A 23,088-nucleotide genomic window follows, 5' to 3' on the forward strand; every position below is an offset into this window, starting at 1 on the left:
ATTTGTATTTCAGTACATATCTCCTTAGTTCAATGCAGACATTTAATTGAAAAAACATACGAAAGCTTCATACGTCACACATAAAACGAGTGGCAGTCAAATCGTCTTACTTACGTGGAACGAAAAATTAACACTCTCGCTGTGGCAGACTTGTCACGACTTAACCGTTTCGCAGGAACGCCTTGGAGGAGCTGTCCAAATGCTGAAATCCTTACAGACAGCGCCCCTGCCTGGATTTCCAGGGACTAACCTGAAACATTACACAATGCTCGAAACCAGCTTTTAGTATGGTCATTGGTTAAATGGCAAATATTCAATGTGTGCAGGGACATTTAAAATGGCACACAGCCTATATTATTTGAGATGTTAATTAGTTAACCTTTCATGTGCATGCGTGATATTTCTAATTACATTTTCTGGAAATAATTGAAAGAAATTTTAAAGAAGCTATTTTTAGTGTAGTTTTTGCTCTTATTATTTTCGACCTCTTCTTTTCAAACGTGAATTGCTGTTTCTCCTGTCTTATCTTAATTTTATTGCAGACGTAAGGCATACGGGGGAAAACTTCAACACCTATTGTAGACTGAGCATTACTTGACGCTTTTTACACGAATTTGATTTGATTTATTCTCTAGCGCCACCTTGTGGAAGTTAGTCCGCCTTAAACATCAATTTAATTTCTGATTTAAGGTTGCAAATTTCTCTAAAACGGTCGAAAACAATAAAGAGGTCATCTTTGAAATTTAGGGGGTGGTGAATGTCATTGCAGGTTCATTTTGATAGTGAAGAATATTTCGGAAAACAAAATTATAATGATAAAAATAATCCCGATAATAAGATAATTGGGTTTAATGGGCACGATCTTGTATTTCCCAGTAATATATCCAACGTAACAGCAACACAACATCAGCAGCTACAAACCCCCTCCCCCGAAGAGAAAAAAAAACCGAACGGTTGTTTTTGTTAAGTATGAAGTGGAATTGACTTCGTGAGGACGAGACACCTGATGACTCCTCTCTCCCCTCCTTTCGTCCTCATACGGAGTGTGCTGGGGACGTAATGTGTTGCTCACAGGGTCAAACTTCCAAAGTCCCTCTCCGTGATCGGGATTTTTAATCGAGGTATAAAGCCTCAAAGGCAATCTAACACCTGCAAAAAAGTCACGTTATCGCGGAAGAGCTACACGGCTTTCTCTGATTTTTTTGCAGACAAAGCGGATCTGTTCGATACTGGAAGAACCCCTTTCAGCACCGGAGGAGGTGTTGTGTGACTCATGCGTGCGTAGTAACGGATAAATAGGCGATTCATGCTTTAAAAAACAGCGAATCAAACATACTTCAACAGGAAGGTCACTGGATGGAATTTTTGCAGTCTATTGATATTCAGACCTCGTTTTCCTTGGAGCGTTATAAGTGCACTTAACGTTGCATGGCTATAGGCTGTAATTTGGTTGTTCTGAGATAGTTTCTTGGACTCTAAAACCTATACACCTGTGACTGGTCGCCAACACGGTAAGAAGCTGCCTCTTACATGAGCTGTTTGTCTTGTGAGGTGGTTGCCTGAGCGGTCTATACCCGATTATTCAGACTTATACTTAAATGTCAAGTGGGTTATTACAACAAAGAAGCGTCCTGAGATGCAAAAATGTTAAATATAATGCCTCCCTTTACGTTTATTAGACAGATATGGACTAATGAAATGGCAAAATTAGTTATTTCGATCCGATGTTATTTTCATAGCTAAAATGCTACGCAAACGCTGTTCGTTTATCATTAATTGGTCTTTGTCCTTTAATAAATATTGGACAAGATTCTTTCAAGTTTGCTGTAAGATATGGCATCGACTGATCGTTGCTTTGTGATAATTATTAACAGATCGTCCTCTTAATTGAGAAATCAATATGCTGTTTTTTTGGCAATCAATCAATTGTCTAAAGGTATTTGTGGACGTCTTTAATCAAGTACAGTAGTCCTTATTTGTTCTGAGCTGGAAATGGTTTAGAGTTGACCTTCGCAATATGGCAAATCAATACTTGCCTTTTCTTCTTTTTTGATGAACTATTGAGGATGATTTTTTTATTCGAATTTGTTTTTAAATAAGTGATCTATAGATGCGGTTTGTCAGTCACCCCCTACCGACACAATTAAGTTTGACTTCACGGTCTGCCGCACCGGCTCCGCTCGCGCACATCTGAGGGTGCAGATGTGACAAAACCAGCGCTTAAGCTTTCTTCTCCTAAAATAAACTTTTAACGACACCTTGGCTCTGTATTCGGGATGCTGGTTGAGGTAAAGGGTTTAAATGAATTATAAAGGATTAATAATTATTGCTGTTGTATTTGCACTGGTTGAATCCGTGTAATTAAGTGTGTATGATTGTAGAATGTATATGGGGCATACAAATCGTCCATACACCGTTCTGAGATTAATACGTGTGTCTATGGACGTTTGAAAATAGGTAGACCCAATGTGTAGGTTTGACTGTATCAGATTAGATATTGGGGTATTCTCCACGTTTTATTTATACTCGGTGTAACTGTTACCAATCGAGTATATAACTGAATGTAGTGTTTACATATTTAACTGTATGTGGAAATTATATTTGCCATAATCATGTGATTTATTAATTATTCCTGCAAATTCTGGCACAGACGCGCAACCCTCTCTCCTCTCCTAACAGTCAACTGTCACTGTTCATCTTGGGTAAAATAAGAGAGGTTTCGGAGAAAGTGACAGCGCGCGGTGGAGTGAGGACTTTTGTATCTCAGGACTGATGGCGGCGTCTGCACCTTCCTCCTCTGGCGGCGATCCGGATCCCAACTCGGCTAATTTACGACCACCATCCACAAGTAGGTCCATCACAGATAAATCGCTGTTTCGCTTGTGCTATTTACTCTCTGGGTAGCCTCATTAATCATCTCCATAAGATAAAAAACAGCGCAATTCGAAATGCCTCTTATCCAACAAATCACCGCGGCATTGCCTGCGCAGCGGACCTCCCGCGTCTGCTTGATAGACGAACCTGGTTGTGAAAATAGGTGATGTCCTTTAAAAACATATACTGAAAGCAATAATGAAAGAAAAATGGCTATAATACCATTGAATTGTCAGTGCCGATGAGGAAAACCCTTTTCAGAGGATAACCTTTCTTTAAAAAACTTATTTTACTATACAAGTCTATTTTCTGTTATTAATATAAGCATAATATAAGCATTGTTATGTGTTTTATTACAATATTAATAAATTACAAATTCGCTGCACCACATATTATTATTATTATTGTTATTATTATTATTATTATTATTATTATTATTAATTACTTACCCTCATTTCATTTGCTTTTAAGTAAGATGAGAAAATCCTAAAAATCAAATCTATTTTAGTATGGTTGGGTTTTTTTTTTTCTTAAAAGGTCCGAGCGAGTGGTTCCAAGTGTAATTACGTGAAAGTGGCGCTAATTGCAGTCGCCCTGAATTGGTCCTAATGGCTTTCATTTTGCGCTGACTTATTGTGAGGAAGCGAATACAGAGAGAGATTTAAACGGCCAACAGTCCTGCCTCGACAATTTGCACAATAAACTACAGGAGGAAAAGGAGGTTCAATGGCATAATTAACCGAACCAAAAGGCCGCTACAATTAAAAAAAAAAACATAGGCCAGCCAGAAAAAGGGTACCATTATGGACACACGAAATATCGGAACGCATGTAGTCCAATTAGACCCTTTCTAAGAACTTATTTTGGGGTCATATGAGTCATATATTCTGTGTGTTTTGTATTGCCAATAACCGACAATGTTGTATTTTTGTTATATTTATGCTGCGGATAATGTTCGCCTACAGCCTAAGCAATACAGTAAAGAAATCAGCATAAATGTTTATCTTTATTTATTGAAATGAGTCTTTTAATAAAGGCTAAATTAAACGATTTATAGAAGTGAGAAATAATTTAATAGACATTTCGGGGTTATATAGTAAGTAGGAAGCATTTTCATTTTCACTTTAAAATGTAGCGCTGTCACGCTTTTGGCTGTCATTACCACGCTGCCAGCCTTTATCTGGAGCTCAGTGACCGGACGCTGCTCGCGGTGTCAGCGCCCCTGCACACTGCTGTCAGCAACATCTCATCTCGCGCTCTCCCGGGTCCGCACTCACACACAATTCAGGACCGCCACAACAGTGCCGCGTACAGAAATAATACAGTCGTGTTATTAGCACACGATGAAATCACGAAGATTATGCCATTTACATGCAAATACGTGCTACTTTCGTATGCATAAGGTACAATTTCATTTCGTTGTGGGCTAAATTATAATAACATCATATTAATAAATACCGAGGCTGCGTCTTCCACCGTGCCAGTAAATGTGCTACATTGTGCGAAAAAAAGACACCCATGGTTCAAATTCTGAAATTAATATCAAAATGCGCTTACGATGTGTCTGTATCCATTTGTAAAACGGCTTGCTTGTCTTCAGTCGAACATTTTTTTTTTTGCCTCCATGCTCATTGCTCTGTCTCCGAATGTGAATTCTGCGGCTTTCGTGTTTTATATTCTCGTATAGCATCCTCCACATTGCCGTATACCTTATATATCGCATCTGGCTCTATTTACCCCCCAAAACCTTGTGAATTTACATAGTTAATATGTCCAGTGAACGCAGCGCGCCTGTGTGCCGCCCTGAGAGATCACTGCTGCAGTGGATAATGGCTGGGCTAATGGTCCTACACCCGCAATAGTCGGGCTATAGGAAGGAAATCTGTAACGTCCTGATGTGTTTTTTGGATCAACTCTGTCTCAAGCTGGCCGACGGCTAGTCATGCAAGTCCGATATAGTCAAATACTATTTTTCACCCAATTAATTCCTGAACTCTCTTCCGACCCCATTTCATGCCTGTTTGTTTTAAGCTGCCACTTTGCCGGATGTGTGCCAACGTTTATTAGACATTCAAGTCTCAGATGGCCTTTATTGATTGCCTGATGTGACCGGAACATTTCAAATGTTCACGAATAATAATGAACCCCACACACACTCGGCAACAAAAGTCTAAATCTGCAAGTCGCTGCATTGCAAGTGAATTGTCTGCTTCAGTTTGCTTCAATACATTGCCCATAGCACGCTTTTGAGTGATATTATCCAGCCAAAAAAATAAAAAAAAGTATATGCAAATGTCACATTAGATTATTCAATAGTTTTCCTAAACGTTTTGTTTTAGCCTATGACTCATGGTGTGGAGTTGCACATGGATGTACAAGAAAGCTCGGAATGAAGATCTGTGGTAAGTTTTTAGATCATAATGCCCTCAGACCATATTCATTCCACGGGTATCTTCATAGTGACTCCATGGAAGAAGTGACGGAGAAAAGAAACGAATCCGATCTTTCAGCCCATCATTCCGCCCCATCTTTAAGTGTCAGACTTTCTTCGAAAACTACCCCCATTTGTTTGATTTTTTTTTCTTTTTTTAATTTTTTATCTTTTCTTCCAAAATTTGGTTGCATTGCAGTGCATTATGCACTTGATAACTGTGAAAGAGAGATCTTACTGTCGTTGTCTGTTTCCTTTCCTCAAAGGTCACTGAGCAATCATTTAGCCCACAGGCCTTGTTATAAGTCAGCGTTTCTGCACCGTCCCTTGTGTAACGTCTGATATGGCGCTCAATTTCTGGTGCTAACATTTATGTTTTGAACAACTATGAATTCAGTCTAAAGATTCCTGCCTCTACTGCTACAATATACCCAGAACATTGTATCATTGACTGGACATGAATACCACCAGTAATGTTCTTGTTATTTTCGCGCTCTGGGAACAATTCTCGCTTCAAGATGGACATGGTTCTATTTTTAGTGTGGTAATGCAGCGCAGGCCGTCAAATTTGAAAATGTGTTTCAAGATTACTTCATTCCACTCATAGTGCTGTGTAACAACCGTACAAGTCTCACACTCGTCTTTGTATTTTGTATACCAGGGATGTGTGGGCTGTGGTGAAAATGGTTACATTTTTACATTTTGCAGTTCATATTTGCTCGATGGACGCTGCTGCTGGCAATCCTCCAGTTCTCTTTACGCAAGACTGCATTTTTCGCCCTGTTTACACAAAGACGGGGATGTTGGAGGAGGCGGCGGCGGTGCTAAGGATTGCGATGCCCGCTCTGCATACTGTCGGTTATTCGGCGTTTTTTTTTTTCAGGGAGTCAGAATTAAAAAATAAAGAATTTAGTCAAATGTCAGCAAAGCTCATTCTCCCCCTATGTCAATAGGGGGACAAATTGAAATGTCTGTGTTAGTCTGGGTTTTAATCTCTCTCTTCAACACTCCCGCAATCTGTGTAAATAATCTTGGAAGCATGGAACTGTTTTAGTATATGCGAGCAGTGTGCGTTCTGGGCAGTATTATCCTCAAATGAAAGTTGTTCTGGAGGCCTGGTTATGTGTTCATTCTTCTTGCAATTTATTTCAGAGGAGACCGTAAACAATTCAGATCTCACAGCATTTCAGTTGTCCTCTGGGGTATAATGAAAAAAAATTACTGTGTCCGCATGTAAAATTAGTCATGTGTGCCCTACATACAATTTTAAAAAGCTTGCATGACGTGTTTAACGCAAGAACTGTTGCTTCGTGTCAGCAGTGACGTCATTAAGACGTTTGCTTTCTGGCATTATAGCCTAATCTTGGATGTTACTGCAAAATCCTACACATGCGGGCGTATAATGAGCTAAAGCATATTATTGCATAAGGTCGCCCTGTATGTGTTTTTTTTTTTTTTTTTTGATTGAGCTTCCTGGATTTTCACAAGTTGTAACATTTTTTTGGCTTCTTCTGAAATCACTATATTGCGACTTGATCCCACACCCGTCAGGTTTGCTTGATAGCCCTTGATGTTCTCAGCTATACAAATAAGAATAATGCGCCCTCCGCTGGCAGAAAAATGGAACTATTTTAATAACGTTAACGTTAGTGATTTGAAGACATTTTATTTGTGCTGAAAACAATGCTGTCATTATCAAAATTGAGTGTTGTAATTTTTGTATTTATGTTTTTGTCACTTATGACAAGTAGTATACAACACACATTAGAAACAATTAGCATACAACGCCTAAATGTAAATGTTAAATGTAGACCCACACGGTATCCCGAGACTAACATTTTTTTATTACATACAATTATATATGTCTAGTTTGGAGAAAAACTATAATAAACTTGTTTCTTAAAGCAGGAAAGGCTGGGCATTTGTAAAATGTTATTTATAACATCGACCCTTTCTGACGCTATTGTTATATGCTATTAATAGGAAGCAATCGCTAGCTCTGAACCAGCGTGATAGGAAAGACATTTAATTTATGGGCTATAACAATCCCACAGGCCAATGTGCAATCGCTTTGTGCTTCGGGTTCAACGGACATAGCGTGGGATCAAACAGAAAAATCCATATTGTTAGCAGTAATAAAATAACGCTTTGTGGTATATCATGGATTTGCAGCTTGGAGTCATCAGCTCTTATTGGCCAGAAAACGCTTCTACTGGATAAAAATGATTAACGAGAATCTTATTAAATAGCGATTCGTCAGGGTCCTGTTTTTCTGAGATAGCAGCGCCGGTCTATCGAGCATATTGCACTGAACGAGGGGAGAGGAAGTGTATTATCTGATAGACTTTTGGGATTTAAGTCTATTGTGACATAGACGCGTTGCTTACACCGTCCATTGACCAAATTATTATCCCAGCCGGAAATAGTTGGTAAATAATCAAATTAATCCCATTTGTCACATGGTCATATTTATTAACGGATGAATTTTGTTTTAAAAACCTTCATAAGCGGGCTACTAATAGACAAATTTATCATTGATCGTGTGTTTTTACAATAAATATAGAAAGTCACAAAGTGCCTTAGCAAAAGGAATATATTCAGATGAAAATCTCGGCGTTGATCTTTCCAATATTCGTTAAAGCACTGACGTAGGTCTCCAGATGGCTAGAATTTGTGAAAATGTATCGTGTTGACGCTTTTAATACTCTGAATAAATATAATTTAAGAGGCAGCTAAATTCTAAATACATATGTGTTATTAAACTGAACTTTCCTCGGTCCCTTACACAGGCCTATTTGGTTGAAATGGCAAAAAAACTGGTGTTGTCGTCCTAATCTTTTGAAGTAAATGACAGGGATTTAGTGACCCATTCAAACCCTTACTTTGATTTTCTTACCCGAATAGCTACGACAACGCTTGGCTGCACTATTTTCATGTATCCATTCTCTGACCCGAAATTATCGGGGACGCTTGCGAACGCGCTCGCGACTTGAGTGACCCAGGTTAATTGCTTCATTTCTGGTCGAGCTATTTTTCTTTCACTTTCTTAGCAATACGCTTCAAATTGTTCCAATCTTACTGAATTAACAGCCCCCTTAGTTTCATTAATATCACATGTGGATATTGTAGATATTCGAGTACAATTGTTCCGAAAGAATTAGCCAATTAACAAGAAAATAATCCAACCCGAACCTTTATGGTTTATGCAAAACGACGAATCTGGTTTTGTTTTGTCTACCGATTTCCCATACTGGTGTTGGTTCGAAAACAGCCATAAAGCAGCTTGGTTATTGTTCACTTGGTAAAAGTTTAGTAAGGGCTGATTTTTTCTGTGCCGTGTTAAAGCGGGACTGTAAAATAAAATATCCATCATACATCATTACTTTTCGCTCAGTCTATAAAGACTGGCTCCAGGCTCTAGTGGCGTTGAATCGTTATGTACAGTGTCCCCTCCAAAGCCTGCTCAGTGAAGTGGAATCTGTCCGAGGGACTTAATAGGAATTTACCCCGACACTAAATGACGACTATTTGTTTTTGCATGGCTGGCTTTTGGTGCTGATGTCACAGGGCTCAACCTCCCACTGGCTATTCGCCTCCCATAAATACACTTCTCTTGGGCGACATTAGGACAACCTCAAAACTATATAACGATACCGCCTGTTCAGATTACAAGGGGGGCGAAACATGTGTCGAGTGTAAACATTTGATAAATATTTGTAATTAAAAGAAACACAACCATGCTGGGGAGTGGTAACCGTCCGTCTCACCCTTCTTCTGCCCCGTGTAACAACCTAGGGTTCTTACAGAAGAATAACAGCCTAGAGGAGAAAAGCAGGATTGTCAGTTCCTTCAAGGAACGCCAATCTCCCAAGAACCTCCTGTCTTGCGAAAACAGCGACAGAGACTCGCGGTTCAGGCGCACCGAGACCGACTTTTCAAATCTCTATGCCAGAGGTGAGTGAGCGAAATTCTGTCCTTGACTTGTTTCCTATTATTTAATTATGTGAATGTGTCTATATGTATGACCAAGAAAAGCAAGGTGTGTGTGTTTTTTTTCCTACTGTTGCACACTGTTCTACTGTAAAAGTCTGGAACGAGGCGCGTGGACTCGGTGCGGGTCACCAGCCTTCTCAGGGGGATCCGTTGGGTCTCCCCACATGATTATGTAAGATCATCAAACGCACGGGCTACGCACGGTGGCCGTGGAAAAACAACGGGGGTGCAAGGAGTCTGTTTTGTAATGCTGCCAACTTTGGAGAAAAAAAACTTAACTGCAAGTCAGGTGGCTTGACGAAATAGTTATTTTAGCCATGAATCGTCACATGTTGTTTCCTTTTATGGAGTTTTGCTGTCCACTGTTGACTGTTTCCAGTATATGCAATGATATATTTTATGACATGAAGTAACATGGAGGATATGATGGAAAAACACGCTTTAATCCCTACGCGTAATATTTTCAATATTTTATAATATTTTTTTAAAATGACAAATTTCAGTTGGGTTCTGTGTTGCTACAGGTAGCATTTGCGTTAGATCTGTTATTTGTTTACTTTTTTCCATATATCTGCGGAATCACATGAAATTTCATTTTAAAAGAAAAACAAATTAAATGCAACAATTCTGTTTTTATTTCGTATATAAAAATGCACGCCACAGTTATTGAAGTATGAAAGAAACCAAACAAAATGAAGTTATGCTTGATACAGTAATGGAATTGAAAACGAAATGACAACGAAATGCTACTCATATTGGATGATGAGACACTCACACGCCGAAGGGCAAATAGCGAGAGCTGCTAAGAAAGAGCACCCACCTGACAAATCTTCACGTGTTCTGATACTCCTGTATGGGTTCAGATTGTCTTCCTTAGATCTCACATCAGATCAGTTAAAGACAACATTTATTAATAAATAGAAACTGCCAATTATTTACAGTCATTAGTGTTTTTTATTTGCGAACTGAAATTGGAGTTTTGTTTTACAAGAGACACGATACGATTTCTGTTAATTAAAAGGTACTTCAACATACGTAGGTGGAATTTACAGGTTTCTGTGAACCAGTGTAAAAGGTTGAATTGTAAACATTCAACACACGTGTGTGAGTTTAAGCCTTATTTAGAAATACGTAAAACCTGTGCACTGGGGTCACGCTGTAGCCCACACTCCAACGCCAAAGCTATTTGTAAACCATGGTTTCATTAATCTCCCGGTTTTCTGAGACAATCTGAAGACAACATTACAAATGGTGCCACGTAGGAGGGAAACATCTTTCTTACGCGTGTGTATTTTTCAATTATAGATTTATTACCTGCCAAAAATGGGGAGGAGTCGACGATGCAGTTCTTGCTGGAGGTTGTTGACATTCTCACGAACTATGTCCGGAAGACCTTTGATAGATCTACGAAAGTCCTGGACTTCCACCACCCGCACCAGCTTCTGGAAGGCATGGAGGGCTTTAACCTGGAGCTCTCAGACCAGCCTGAGTCTCTGGAGCAGATCCTGGTGGACTGCCGAGACACCCTGAAATACGGCGTGAGAACAGGTACGCCAGACACACACGCGGCCCGCTGATAAACGAGCGTCCCCTCCAATGATTTCTCTCGTCAGCGTTCATTCCTGCCACGGTATCTCATCATTCGCGGGAGAGGACTATACATCTATGAAGCATTAACAATGATATGAATTACAACGCGTCTATTAATCCTGATATTATTAACGACGGGTCAGATTATAAATCTGAGCCCATCTGAGGCGCCGAGGCGACGCTGTGATTTTTAAAAAAAATTATTTTAAGCGAAAATTCTGTTTATTTAAATTCGAAGTGAGGGAAATGACCCATGCCGGCTGAAGGGAAATACAACAACAGGCTAGGGAAAACATCCTCTGAAAATAGCCCCTAATCAATATCTTTAATCAGCACTATTTTTTATGCATGGGGACTAATTAACCCTGCGTGGGAATTGTTTCGCCCATTCTCGCCCATTCTCTAAGGAATACTGACAGGCTGTGATACGTAATCTTAGATACATGCTCCCGAGAAAGGTCGTGTATTAAAATCATTCTAAGAAAACTGTGATCATTGAAAGACTCAGATTTTTCAATGTTCAAACTCTTTAAGGCCAAAAAATGTAGCCGTTGTGTAATCACTTCTTAAAATTCGCATTGGGAATAGACATACATTTTATTGTCTGATAGTCAAGTCAATAATAACAGAAAATCAAGATGACTGAAATTGGTCATAAGTACCACACGCACACCATAGGAGTCCCTTACATGGCCGATTATTCATTTTGGCACCCTGCTACCAAATCCTTCAGAGAAAACCCCCAGATGTCTTTAAAATAAGACATGAGCTAAAGCTATTTTTGCACCCTTTAATTTAATGTAATTTTGATGGCCACTATTTTTTCCCACCCCATTTAGCCTCCGGGTTTTTAAAAAGGGATCTTTGACCGGTTTGGAGCGGTGCGAACTGATTGGTCAGGTCGCTACCTTTATGTCTTATATGCAAACTGTACAAAATTAACAATGAAAAATAGATATGGGGGATTTTATTTAATGACTGTAGTGAAAAGAAGCGAACATTGGCTTGCGATTTGATTCTGGTTCATGTTAAATGTCTGCGTGCAAACTGGAGCTGTCCATGGTGCTGACATATTCCCCAGCGCACTGCCGCCAAATAGGCGATGTCCGCAGCTCTTTTTCAAATGTAATTTTACGATAGAAGGACGGAATGATTGTGATTTCATGATCACGAAAAAGTGGCGGACTTCAATTTCAATCGTTTATATCCTATGCATAGGCCAGTTAAACGCACAGCTGCCGCATCCAAAATGTCCTCATGTGCAGACGAGGTAGGCCTATAACCAGCGTTATAAATCAAAGCATTAAACTACTGAAGGCTGGCAGTACATTCCCGCTTATTTTTATACATTCAAGAGAAAGTGTTGGGGATACGGGTTAAACCAGGTCAGATAAATAACGAGTGTCTTGTATTTTCCCCTTTGAAAATTAAATACAGCAGTCTTTGCCTCCCAGATTATGTATTGGTGGTCATAAAGGAGCTTCATCTTTAACGAGGAATAAGAATTAACCTGGATGGTTACGTTACAATAAAACACAATCTCTTATATTGTAGAATGGCTTAAGAAGACATATTCTCCCAAAACTCTAACCAAAGCACAAAATTAGCCCAGAAACTGTAGATGTACTTAAATTAGGCATTCACACAATTATTTTAATGAGGCATATGGGTACATCACTAAACAATGACAGGTGTTTGAACTGGGAATAATTGATGAGTTTGGAATGCCTTTACAGTGTGTAATTCATATGTGTGTCCTTGAGACACAATTATACATGCAGGTGAGGGGAGGTGAGGTTTACATATGAAGCTAAAGGATGTGCTCTCTTTTCAGGTCACCCCAGGTTTTTCAATCAGCTGTCCACGGGACTTGATATAATTGGGTTAGCTGGAGAGTGGCTCACCTCCACCGCCAACACTAACATGTGAGTTACTTCCTGTTTTTATTTGTTCTTTAAGCATCATTTTCCAGCTACAGACTATTTTTTTGCTCTGCAAACAGAATTATGAGTCACAACAGGAGCTTCCAGGAAGTGACGTTTTTTAAGAAAAGCATCGGTAATGTAGCTGGGCTGCTCTGTGGTCTCATCTCCTGTCTTTTAATGAAGGAAAAAAAAAGCCTTAGCGGTCTGAAAAGAGACAAACGATGATGTGCTGGGATCCCTATATGAGTGCAATTACACGTCTGCCATAAGCTTTGTAAGCACTACAAATGCTTCTATTATTGTTACCCCTGTCGATGGCAAAACAGAAAATAGGCTGTCGTCCATCTTTTCAGACAATGTAATTGCCCAATGTAAGGATACCTATCATTTGCTTTTCTTAAAATGAGTGTAGTCGTGGGGTGGGGGGAAGGGGGGGCAGGTTGCCATTTTTGTATCCAGAGGTGTTATCTAATCATCAGTGGTTTGTTTCTACATACTGTACCTACTGAATGTGACCTTGTGTGGGGACTCTGTTGAAGTCATGCTGTGGCATCAGCAGGTCACTGCAGTTTGAAGCGGTTATATAAATTGTTTTGTCTGAATCTTGGTGCTGTGGGGTGGGGGGTGAGATCTGTTGGAACCTGGTATTATGGCTGTTTTGAGCAATGTTGTGATTGCGAATACAAGAGGCCTGCAGGCAAGTTAGATTGCATATTGATCTGCATGTGCAGTTACACAAGGCTTAGCTGCGTTGTCTTTCGGTGAGTGTTTTATTTCCATGCGGTTTGATTGGTGAAGTCCACCCGCAGAAAAATAAAACCACTAGAGACAAAGAGGGAAGCAGCCATATCACACCCCCGCCCCCCCCCCCCCCCCCCCCCCCCCGTGCCCCCCTGCCCTGAGACCCCTTTCTGTAGGGCTTCGATTAGCCATAGAACAAAACAGATAATGATTCCATATTGCTTTTGCCTCAGAAAAAAAAGATGAGCCCGGAAGAGACTGAATGCTAATGAGAGGAGTGGCCGGTAGGCTTGTCCTAGATACAGGTTAACGCTCCATTGACCGCGGCTCATTGAGAGCTGGTATTCGCTGGCTGCCAGCTGCAGCCACGCGGTCACACAATCGGTCCCCCGCGGCAGTGAAAGAACTGGTCAGGGGTGTATCAGACGACCATGTTGACCTTGTGCGTTATCATGCAAGCCCCCCGTCCCCCTTCATCCAACCCCATTGTGCTCTGGATCACTATTTGGGTCACAGGTACGTGCTTTTGGAGCACTGGGAATGTGTGACACAAGGGTTAATTTCCGCAAACGTGAAAAAAAAAAAATCCCTCAGTTGCATTTTACAGCTGATTGCCGATTTTTGCAAGGGTCTGTTACCTGAAATCCACCATTCCTTCACCTCACAGAACAGTGCTGCATTAGTGTCATCTGCACCTACGAAATGGCTGAACTGGCACAGAAATGGCACAGAACTGCAGCTGCATCTGAATCCACATTGTGCATTTGGTAAAATTTCAGACACGGTCATCATTTGCATGCTATCAGTTGATAAGGGCCAGTGGCAGCAGCAAAATGTAGCCACTCCTCGCAGTGATATTTAAAGCAGCCTGATGTAGGTCATGTGTTCCTTGTGATTTTTAACTGAAGTGGAAAAAAGCGAGTGCTAAACCTGGGATTGACCTTCCACGGTCACGGATTCAATTACACCTTTCATGTGGCTAGCACCCCGATTGCAGCGGTGGCTGGTGCAGAACACAACGCTAACCTGATTTAGCGGCTTTTTTTGTGACTGTTGTCGGCTGATTTATCCTAATTTCTCCTGCTGTTTTGAAGAGCGTTTATCTACCCGGCACCCTGGCTCTCTCCTGGACTAGTGTGAATGCGAAGGCCTCCTGTTGAGAAGACGGAGTGCCAGTCTGCCTGCTACATGGCAGCGATAGGTGTGTTGTATTAGCAGGCTTACCGTGCGCTTGTTATTTGCAATGACCAATTAGGAAATCATCATTTATAATCACTCCTGACACTTATTGACTGGCACCTAATGTGCTAATAAAATTGTCCTCAGGGGTTATCATCAGGATAATTTCACATGAATAATTGCATCACAATTTTTTTTTTTCCTTTTTGGCAACGTCGTTCAGTGGCCCTTAATTGTTTTTGCCATCTCCACTGTGTGCGGTCTGTCACGGTCCAGTCTGGGGCCCGGTCAAGGAACCGAATGCAGAGGTCTGTTGTGTAACCGGGCCTGTAAGGCATGGGGCATGCTGTCGTTAGTGGAATAGGTTTGTCTGAGTGAATGCAATGGAGGAAAGATTGTGAAAGGACCTAGCCAGAGGTGCACTGTGCTGGACAAAGCCAGAGAAGGCTGGGCAGGCGGTTAAAATACACTAACCGGGGGGGGGTGGGGGATGGGGGGGGGGGGGGGGGGGGGTCGGTTTGCAATGCTGCTCTTTCACAATGAACCGGTAATAAGGGTGGACTTTGTTACTGTAGTCATTCTGAATAATGATAAAAAAAGGGAATAAAAATAATTACATTTTGAATGCGCCCATTTTTCACAAGGCGCGGATGTTTCAGATTCAATAATACACCCGTATTCTGCAGTGCCGTGTGAGAGCTTCAAAATGGAACATCATGAAGCGTTGCTGTCAAAATGAAAGCCCCCTGGTTTGGAGCTTTCCGCTCCATTGACTCTGCCTTGCTGGTAGCTCTGCTCTCCTCTGGTCCCATCCCAGCAAATATAATTCAGCCTAAATGAGCTCTTATCTCCTCAAACCATAAGCCTGAGTTTTTTTTTTTTTCTTTTTTTGTTCTTGCTGTTTCCGGGCCAATAAAACTGCTCTGTTTATTTTGACAGATACAAATCAAGGAACGGTGGCATTTAATTAAAAATCTTGCCAACTGATAGAATTATCTGAATATGGTACACCTCTTTCTCATTTGGAGGCAATATTTAATTACTGAACTTTAAAGCCCTCCGTAATGAATGTGTTGCCAATCAAACTGTGCTTTATGTCCAGGAGGTTATTTAAAATTATAATTAGCCCTGAAGCTGGGTGTGTAGTTCATAAAGATATGCTCACAATTCTACGGGATGAGGATGTTTCCTTAGATTTTCTTACTTTGTTTTCTAGAGTGATGTTACACAGTTTATTGTGCAGATTCCCTGAAAGCTGAGGAGTAAAAAAAAAAATCCCATCTTGTCTCATCCTCTCCAATGATTCTCTCCAATGACACCCAGAGCGAGGACGCAGTAATTGCTTCAAGGAGGGTGGCCCATTTTTGTACAGTTATTTTCAGACAGTGAAACCAAGAGGTTAATAAAAGTGTTAATGGAATGTGTAAAAATAGACAGCCGGAGCCGTTGAGAGAATCCCCCTGTCGGAGGGACAGTGCCACGCTCATCATGTGGCATATATCTCCACCGTTCGTCTTGTTTATGTGCTGCCAAGCTCACTTTTCCCGTGGCATATTCCTAATGGATTTCACTTCCAGGCCTGGTGGAATCCATCGGCCTACTGTTTTAACTGCAACAAATAGCATCCCTAACACAACCCGACAGGACTCGCATTGAACAGTGGCTGCGTTGAAAGGACCCTGATTGGAACAGTAATGTTTTCAGGCCCGAAAAAGGATTTTTTTGCTGTTTTTTGCAGCAAACACAATAAATGCATCTCCAATAAGAATTTCTCGTGAGCAGCTTTCTTGATTTTCCTGTGTGTCGCGGCTGCTAACAGAGGCAATGTAGCATGACGAATGAGGCTCTGGTGTCTGCCTTGATGTAGGATTCTGACGGTTGAATAAACCGCTCTCGCTCCAGCAGCAGAAAAATGCAAATGAGAGTGACAGCCCGGGCCAAAAAAAAAACACCACCTGTGATTCTGTTTTTATTTGCATGGCGGTTGCTGATTGGCTACAAGTAATGTGGGGGTGGTGCTCTGTCTTGCAGGTTCACCTATGAGATTGCCCCGGTCTTCGTGCTCATGGAGCAGCTGACACTCAAGAAGATGAGGGAGATTATTGGCTGGCCAGGCGGAGATGGGGATGGAATATTCTCACCAGGTGAGTTCTGCAACAGGTATAACTCATAACAGGTTTATGGAGGCATAGGAGGTATTTAAAATAGATGCCAATTCTGGCTTTAAAAAAACAAATATATCCCTCTCAAAATTTCTGTTGGTAGAAAAAAAGCCTGACATTTTACCACATTTTGTGTTCAGAAAATATGCATGTGTATTGAGCATGTTCACACATATTGAAAAATATCTGCATACATTCCAAATATTCTTGCAAAGGCTTAAAAAGCCTTCTGAAATCTCAGAGGGAACTGTACACCGTTCCCTGACAGGAGCACCTTGCGCTGGTCTCACTGGCTCGGTGTGTGTGACACGGTGTTTTCCTGAAAGATCGTTTCCCCTCTCTCCTCAGGAGGAGCAATCTCCAACATGTACAGCGTCATGGTGGCACGCTACAAGTACTTCCCAGAGGTCAAGACCAAAGGCATGTCTGCTGCCCCCAAGCTGGTTCTCTTCACGTCAGAACACGTGCGTATCTCCCCCCTCCTGATAAACGCCCCCATCGATCCGCTCTCTGGTGGCCCCTTCCAGTGTCTCTGTCATCCCCCTGCAGCATTCATGAATAAGGCCTCTTTCATTACATTACATTACATTATTGGCATTTAGCAGATGCTCTTATCCTCACTGCCCCTCTCCATTTATTTGTGGACGCAAATCAGGTTTGATTCGGTTTTTTCTGCTGCAATGACAGCAAATATCCAATCCTGGTATGAATAGCCATTAGCTGTATGCTAATGTCATTTATTCTTTTTTTCGTTACAGAGCCACTACTCAATAAAGAAAGCTGGAGCGGCTCTGGGCTTCGGAACGGAGAACGTGATCTTGCTGAACTGCGATGAGAGGTATGTAAGTGCTCCTGCCCTATGTGCCTCTGTTCTGACGGGTTTGAATCCAACACGGAGAGCAGTGTTCACACGGGTGTGTGTCCTTCCTGTTTCAGAGGGAGAGTCATTCCTGCTGACCTGGAGGCCAAGGTCCTTGATGCCAAACAAAAGGTGAGTATCTGATTACTGTGTCTCAGAACCCATATCACTTCTATGAGGAAACAGCAGTGGAGGCGGCGTTTAGAATACAGTAGCATTACTCATAGACCAGCAGTATGGAGCAGTGGCCAGAGCCCTGAATTGCTGTTATAGTTTCTCCTTGTGAGGATAAGTGAAATTACATTATGTTATTGTCATTTAGTAGACCCTCTTATCCAGAGTGACTTACATACAGTAGGTTTTACCCATCCACAGTTTTATCCATTCATACAGCTGGATATTTGCTGACAAAATTGTGGGTTAAGTACTTTGCCCAAGGGTACCACAGCAGTGTCCCAGCAGGGAATCGAACCAAATTTTTGGCTACAAGCCCTGCTCCTTGCCACTACACCACACTTCTGTCCAAACCCAATCTGTATGACTATGATTAATTTTGTTACATCACACTGTTTAGGCACGCTGGTCAATGCGGCCATGCGGGCGTAACTAATGGAGTGTAATGCTCTGTGCATTTTGCAGGGGTACGTCCCACTGTTCGTGAACGCCACCGCCGGCTCCACGGTGTACGGGGCCTTCGACCCCATCAACGACATCGCCGACATCTGCGAGAAATACAACATGTGGCTCCACGTGGATGTAAGCATTCTCCGCAGTACTGAAGCGGATCAGACCCCGTCTGACCCGGAGTGTGTCCTGTGCTTTTTACGTGTATAGCCTGTTCTAATCTGACGGCACTTTGGGTTTGTGTTTAACCAGGGCGCCTGGGGAGGCGGGTTGCTGATGTCCAGGAAGCACCGTCACAAGCTGAGCGGCATTGAGAGGTAGAGAGTGCTGACACTGATGTTAGCAGTGACAGAGGGGCCCGCGTCGGAGGCCTGCCGGTTCGGCGGTTATGGTGTTGCGTAACCATGTTGTGCTGTTTTGCTGTCGCAGGGCCAACTCTGTCACCTGGAATCCCCACAAGATGATGGGCGTGCCCCTGCAGTGCTCTGCCATCCTGGTCAGAGAGAAGGTGAGGGCTTCAGACTGCAACTTGTACATGTACACACACGCACATACACACACACACACACACATACACACAGACACACACGTACACACACACTCATGCATACACACATATATATACACACACATGCACACTCACACACACACACACAGACACATACATATACACATGTACATGCACGCATTCACACATGCACACATGCGTACAGACATACACACACACACGCGCGCACACACACAGACACATACATATACACACATGCATGCACGCATTCACACACACACACACACACACACACACACACACACATACACAGACACAGATACATGCACGGTTGCTTTCACACACTCATTATCTCCTTAACGCACTGCGGCACTGCACCAACTTTCTCATGTGTTTCTCTGTCTCCTCTTGCTAACGCTGTGAGTTACCTCTGCAGGGACTCCTCCAGGGCTGCAATCAGATGTGTGCCGGCTACCTCTTCCAGCCGGACAAACAGTACGACGTCACCTACGACACCGGCGACAAGGCCATCCAGTGCGGCAGACACGTGGACATCTTCAAATTCTGGCTCATGTGGAAAGCAAAGGTGAGGTTAGGCATATCTCATCTCACAAGACCCCAAGATACCCTCTCAAAGGATAAAATATAGCAGGTGATCCAAAGACAGCCACTGGAGAGATAGAGCAGTGGCACTGAGACACACGATTGACACACAGCACAATATAATGCAACCTTTTATGACATTTGTAAAAGAAACGTTGGTTTAATTTCATAATGTGTGTAACATGGACCTGGAGCTGAATAACTCCTCCCCTGGTGGGAATTATATTTCTGAATTACACAAGGCCATGGTCTCTCCAGTAATTTCTAGAAGCATTCAATTATGGAGTCAATAGTTCTGAAATTTTTTAATTTCTTATGTTGACATTATGCCTCCTTTTTCTACAGGGGACAATCGGTTTTGAGCAGCACATCAACAAGTGCTTGGACCTCTCGGAGTACCTCTACACCAAAATAAAGAACCGCGAGGGGTACGAGATGGTGTTCGAGGGAGAGGTGAGCTTCTTTTTGGCTATTTTTTTCATCCTCCTGCTCTGTTCTGCTCCCAAAGATAACAAACATGACCAATGGATTATCTTCATAAAGCGTCAGCGCCGAGAGATATCTAATGAATATAAAGCAGATCCCATTAACTTTGGCGCCCAGCACACTGTATCATTAATAACTGAGACGCTGGGCAGCTTAATGCAGTGAGCCAGATCTGAAGGTTTGCCAGGTCTGTGGGGCTGTCTGTGCGGTTTGGTGTCAGTGAAGGGGGGGCGGGGGTGGGGGGGGAAGTCTGGGAGGATTTATGACCTGACAGAGGCTCATATCTCTGTTTTCCTGTTACTGTGGTGCTGGGCTACCTCCCTCACTCAGACCCTCTTCCACGCGGAGATAACACTGTGCTGCCTTCACCACACTTTGCCCCCTACGGACTGGACATTGAGCATCCAGCGAAGAAATCAGCGTAGCTCAGAGACACAAACATTTCAGCCTCAGGGGTGTTTTCAGTTTGGGTTTGGAATTGAGCATATGTGATTTAAAGTGCCTCCCTTTCGGGACACAAAAAAAATTCCCAACCTTAATGGTCTGTGTGAATTGTGACAATGCATGTTAATGTGTGCGCGATGGACATCATCTAGAAAAAAAGAGGCCACTGATATCACCGTGCCCGTTCTCCCTACAGCCCCAGCACACCAATGTCTGCTTCTGGTACATTCCACCAAGCCTGCGCGGCATGCCTGACGGCGAGGAGCGTCGAGAGAGGTTGCACAAGGTACGAGCTGTCAGCCGGTTTATGAGGAATTATTACTTCGTCCCCTTCTCAACATTACATTACGTTACATCACATTACATTACTGTCATCTAGCAGACGCTCTTATACAGAGCGACTTGCTTAAATAGGTTACAGTTTTTGCATGTTTTCCATTTATACAGCTGCATATTTACTGAGGGAATGGTGGGTTAAGTGCCTTTCCCAAGGGTACAGCAGCAATGCCTCAAAGGGGAATTGAACCAGCAACCTCTCAGTTATGAGCCCTGACCCCTCATCCACATACTGCTACTACCACCCCTAACCCTAACCCTAACCACATACTGCCACTACTGTCCCCAACATGACAGGATATAGGCCTGCTTTCATTTCATACAGTCCGAGCACAGCCAAGAGTCTACTGACCGAACCCCATCGTTATCATTAAACAGGTGGCTCCCAAAATCAAAGCGATGATGATGGAGTCGGGGTCCACCATGGTGGGCTACCAGCCTCAGGGAGAGAAGGTCAACTTCTTCCGGATGGTCATCTCCAACCCCGCCGCCACCAGGTCAGACATTGACTTCTTGACCGATGAGATCGAGAGGCTGGGGCAGGACTTGTAAGAGGGCGCCGCCCTGGTGGAGGACGCCTTTTCTTCTTTCCTCCTTTCCTTCTTTTCCTTTTTTTTTTTTGCAACCAGCTCTGACATGGCCTGCTCTGAAAGGACCTAGAGCCAGGTTTCATGCTCCTTGTCGTATCCCAAGCAATCCCACCGTAGGATTCTGAAACTTTAGCCTGTAGGTCTTTTTAGGCGCGGGTGACATCCGACAAGCGTTCCGTCTCACGTGTGTTCCAGTCCATCCTGTCTCTTAGCGGTGACTGTTCCTCCATTAGATGTAACTACTGTATTTAAGAATCCGCGGAAAGTGTAAAATGGCGTGCATTCGGCTCGCTCGGTTTGATGAGCGACTCTTTGCATCTGTGATGTGTGAGCGCGGGTAGGGTGAGGTAGCACAAGGAGCCCTGATATGACACTATGTGTAAAGTGTTGTGGAAAGTGTGTGCTGTGGTCCACCCCCCCCCCCCCCCCCCCCCCCCCCCAGAGGCCTGGCTGAGAATAACACGCCAGGCCTCCTCTAATCCGCACCATACTTTCTCATCAACTGTATTATATTGAATATCGGTGCTTTTTGGTGTACATGTAATTACCGAGCCAGATGCGCCACCTTATATCCTAGCTGTTCTTCCCCTTTGGTGTAAAGTAGAGGGGAACATGTGTCACACAGTCATTGTAACAGGTACTGTATTCTATTGCTGTGTTTTTAGAGATAATGAATTTTGTGTAGATTGTGTATAGTATTGTTACATTGCCTTTGTGAAAAAAAAAACAGATAAATGTCATAGTTTTACAGTAAGAGATGTTTAAATAATTATAATAACAATTATATATAGGTATATAATTAAAAATTGCTTTATTTATATTGATAAATTACCAGTGTTTAAGAGTTGTCAAGTATTTTCTTCCATTTTAATGTATCTTTATTTATATATAAAAACACTATGTGATCAAACTGAGTTTTAAATAATGTGAAAGGTATTTTAGTGTATTTGTGAGCCAAAGAAAGAGAGAACTTGTCACATTCAAAACTCTATATACTACTCTGCTGCCCTTAAAAGAGCAAATAAACATTTACTGACATTTAGTGAATATTTACAAAAATTATAATCAGATATTTATGAAAGAAATGTTATTTAACACCCTTAAACCTTAGTGCAATCTGTATGTTGTGTAACTGTGATATGTTCCTGTGTATCACTTTGACTGAATGTTCTTGAGTCATCAAAGTAGCTGACACGTGGGATGGCGGACTCAAACTCAGGCGGCAGCATTGCCGCCGGAAATTTATTTAGCGAGAAGCACAATGGCAAAACTAGCCTGTGGAATCTCTTTTCCTCAGGAGACGGGAGAATGGTGTTTACTGTACGCGTTTGAAAAAGAAAAAAAAAGATTTTTAACAGAACTATGCTTTATTATTTTGACTATGTAACTTTATTAATAGGGCCATTCAATCAACCGTATCACGCGCATTAAAAATAAACGAACAAAATTGAATGCCGCAGTTCATTTCGACGCAACTTGCACAACCCTTTTCAGATGCTTTTTCCAGTCTGAATCGACACAAGGGGTAGAATGATCACATCTTTGATGTTTTCAGGACCAAAATATTAAACGTCGCGACACCACGACTCCAGTGATACCGTTGATTGAATGCAATCCTACCTGTGTGGGATCACAGGCACTTTAACATGCAATCATGCCATGTACAAAAACATTACTGTCATATTTACAGTGCTAATAAAAAGTCTATTTAAAACATTCCACAGCTTTTCTGTCATGTTTCTG

The 23,088-nt window shown here is 42.2% G+C and overlaps 1 protein-coding gene across 3 annotated transcripts; it reads left to right on the forward strand.

Annotated features, from left to right (window-relative positions):
• The first annotated feature begins 803 nt into the window (after positions 1-803).
• On the forward strand, positions 804-21,774 carry LOC118788786 (glutamate decarboxylase 1). 3 transcript variants are annotated; one of them, XM_036544852.1, is made up of 17 exons: positions 805-1,511; positions 2,680-2,848; positions 5,214-5,276; positions 9,101-9,259; positions 10,604-10,846; positions 12,723-12,813; positions 16,765-16,877; positions 17,244-17,359; positions 17,654-17,733; positions 17,832-17,886; positions 18,394-18,510; positions 18,631-18,695; positions 18,808-18,886; positions 19,323-19,472; positions 19,835-19,942; positions 20,616-20,705; positions 21,134-21,774. In XM_036544852.1, the coding sequence occupies exons 2-17, from the start codon at positions 2,773-2,775 to the stop codon at positions 21,305-21,307; spliced, it is 1,779 nt and encodes a 592-aa protein (XP_036400745.1). In that variant the 5' UTR covers positions 805-1,511; positions 2,680-2,772; the 3' UTR covers positions 21,308-21,774. The 3 variants fall into 3 exon arrangements, with proteins under 3 accessions (XP_036400747.1, XP_036400745.1, XP_036400746.1); XM_036544853.1 differs by lacking the exon at positions 805-1,511 and adding an exon at positions 1,945-2,288; XM_036544854.1 differs by lacking the exon at positions 5,214-5,276 and having other exon boundaries at positions 804-1,511.
• Positions 21,775-23,088: the final 1,314 nt, after the last annotated feature.

The sequence above is a fragment of the Megalops cyprinoides genome, chromosome 14 (genome assembly GCF_013368585.1).
Source record: "Megalops cyprinoides isolate fMegCyp1 chromosome 14, fMegCyp1.pri, whole genome shotgun sequence".
Taxonomy (NCBI): domain Eukaryota; kingdom Metazoa; phylum Chordata; class Actinopteri; order Elopiformes; family Megalopidae; genus Megalops; species Megalops cyprinoides.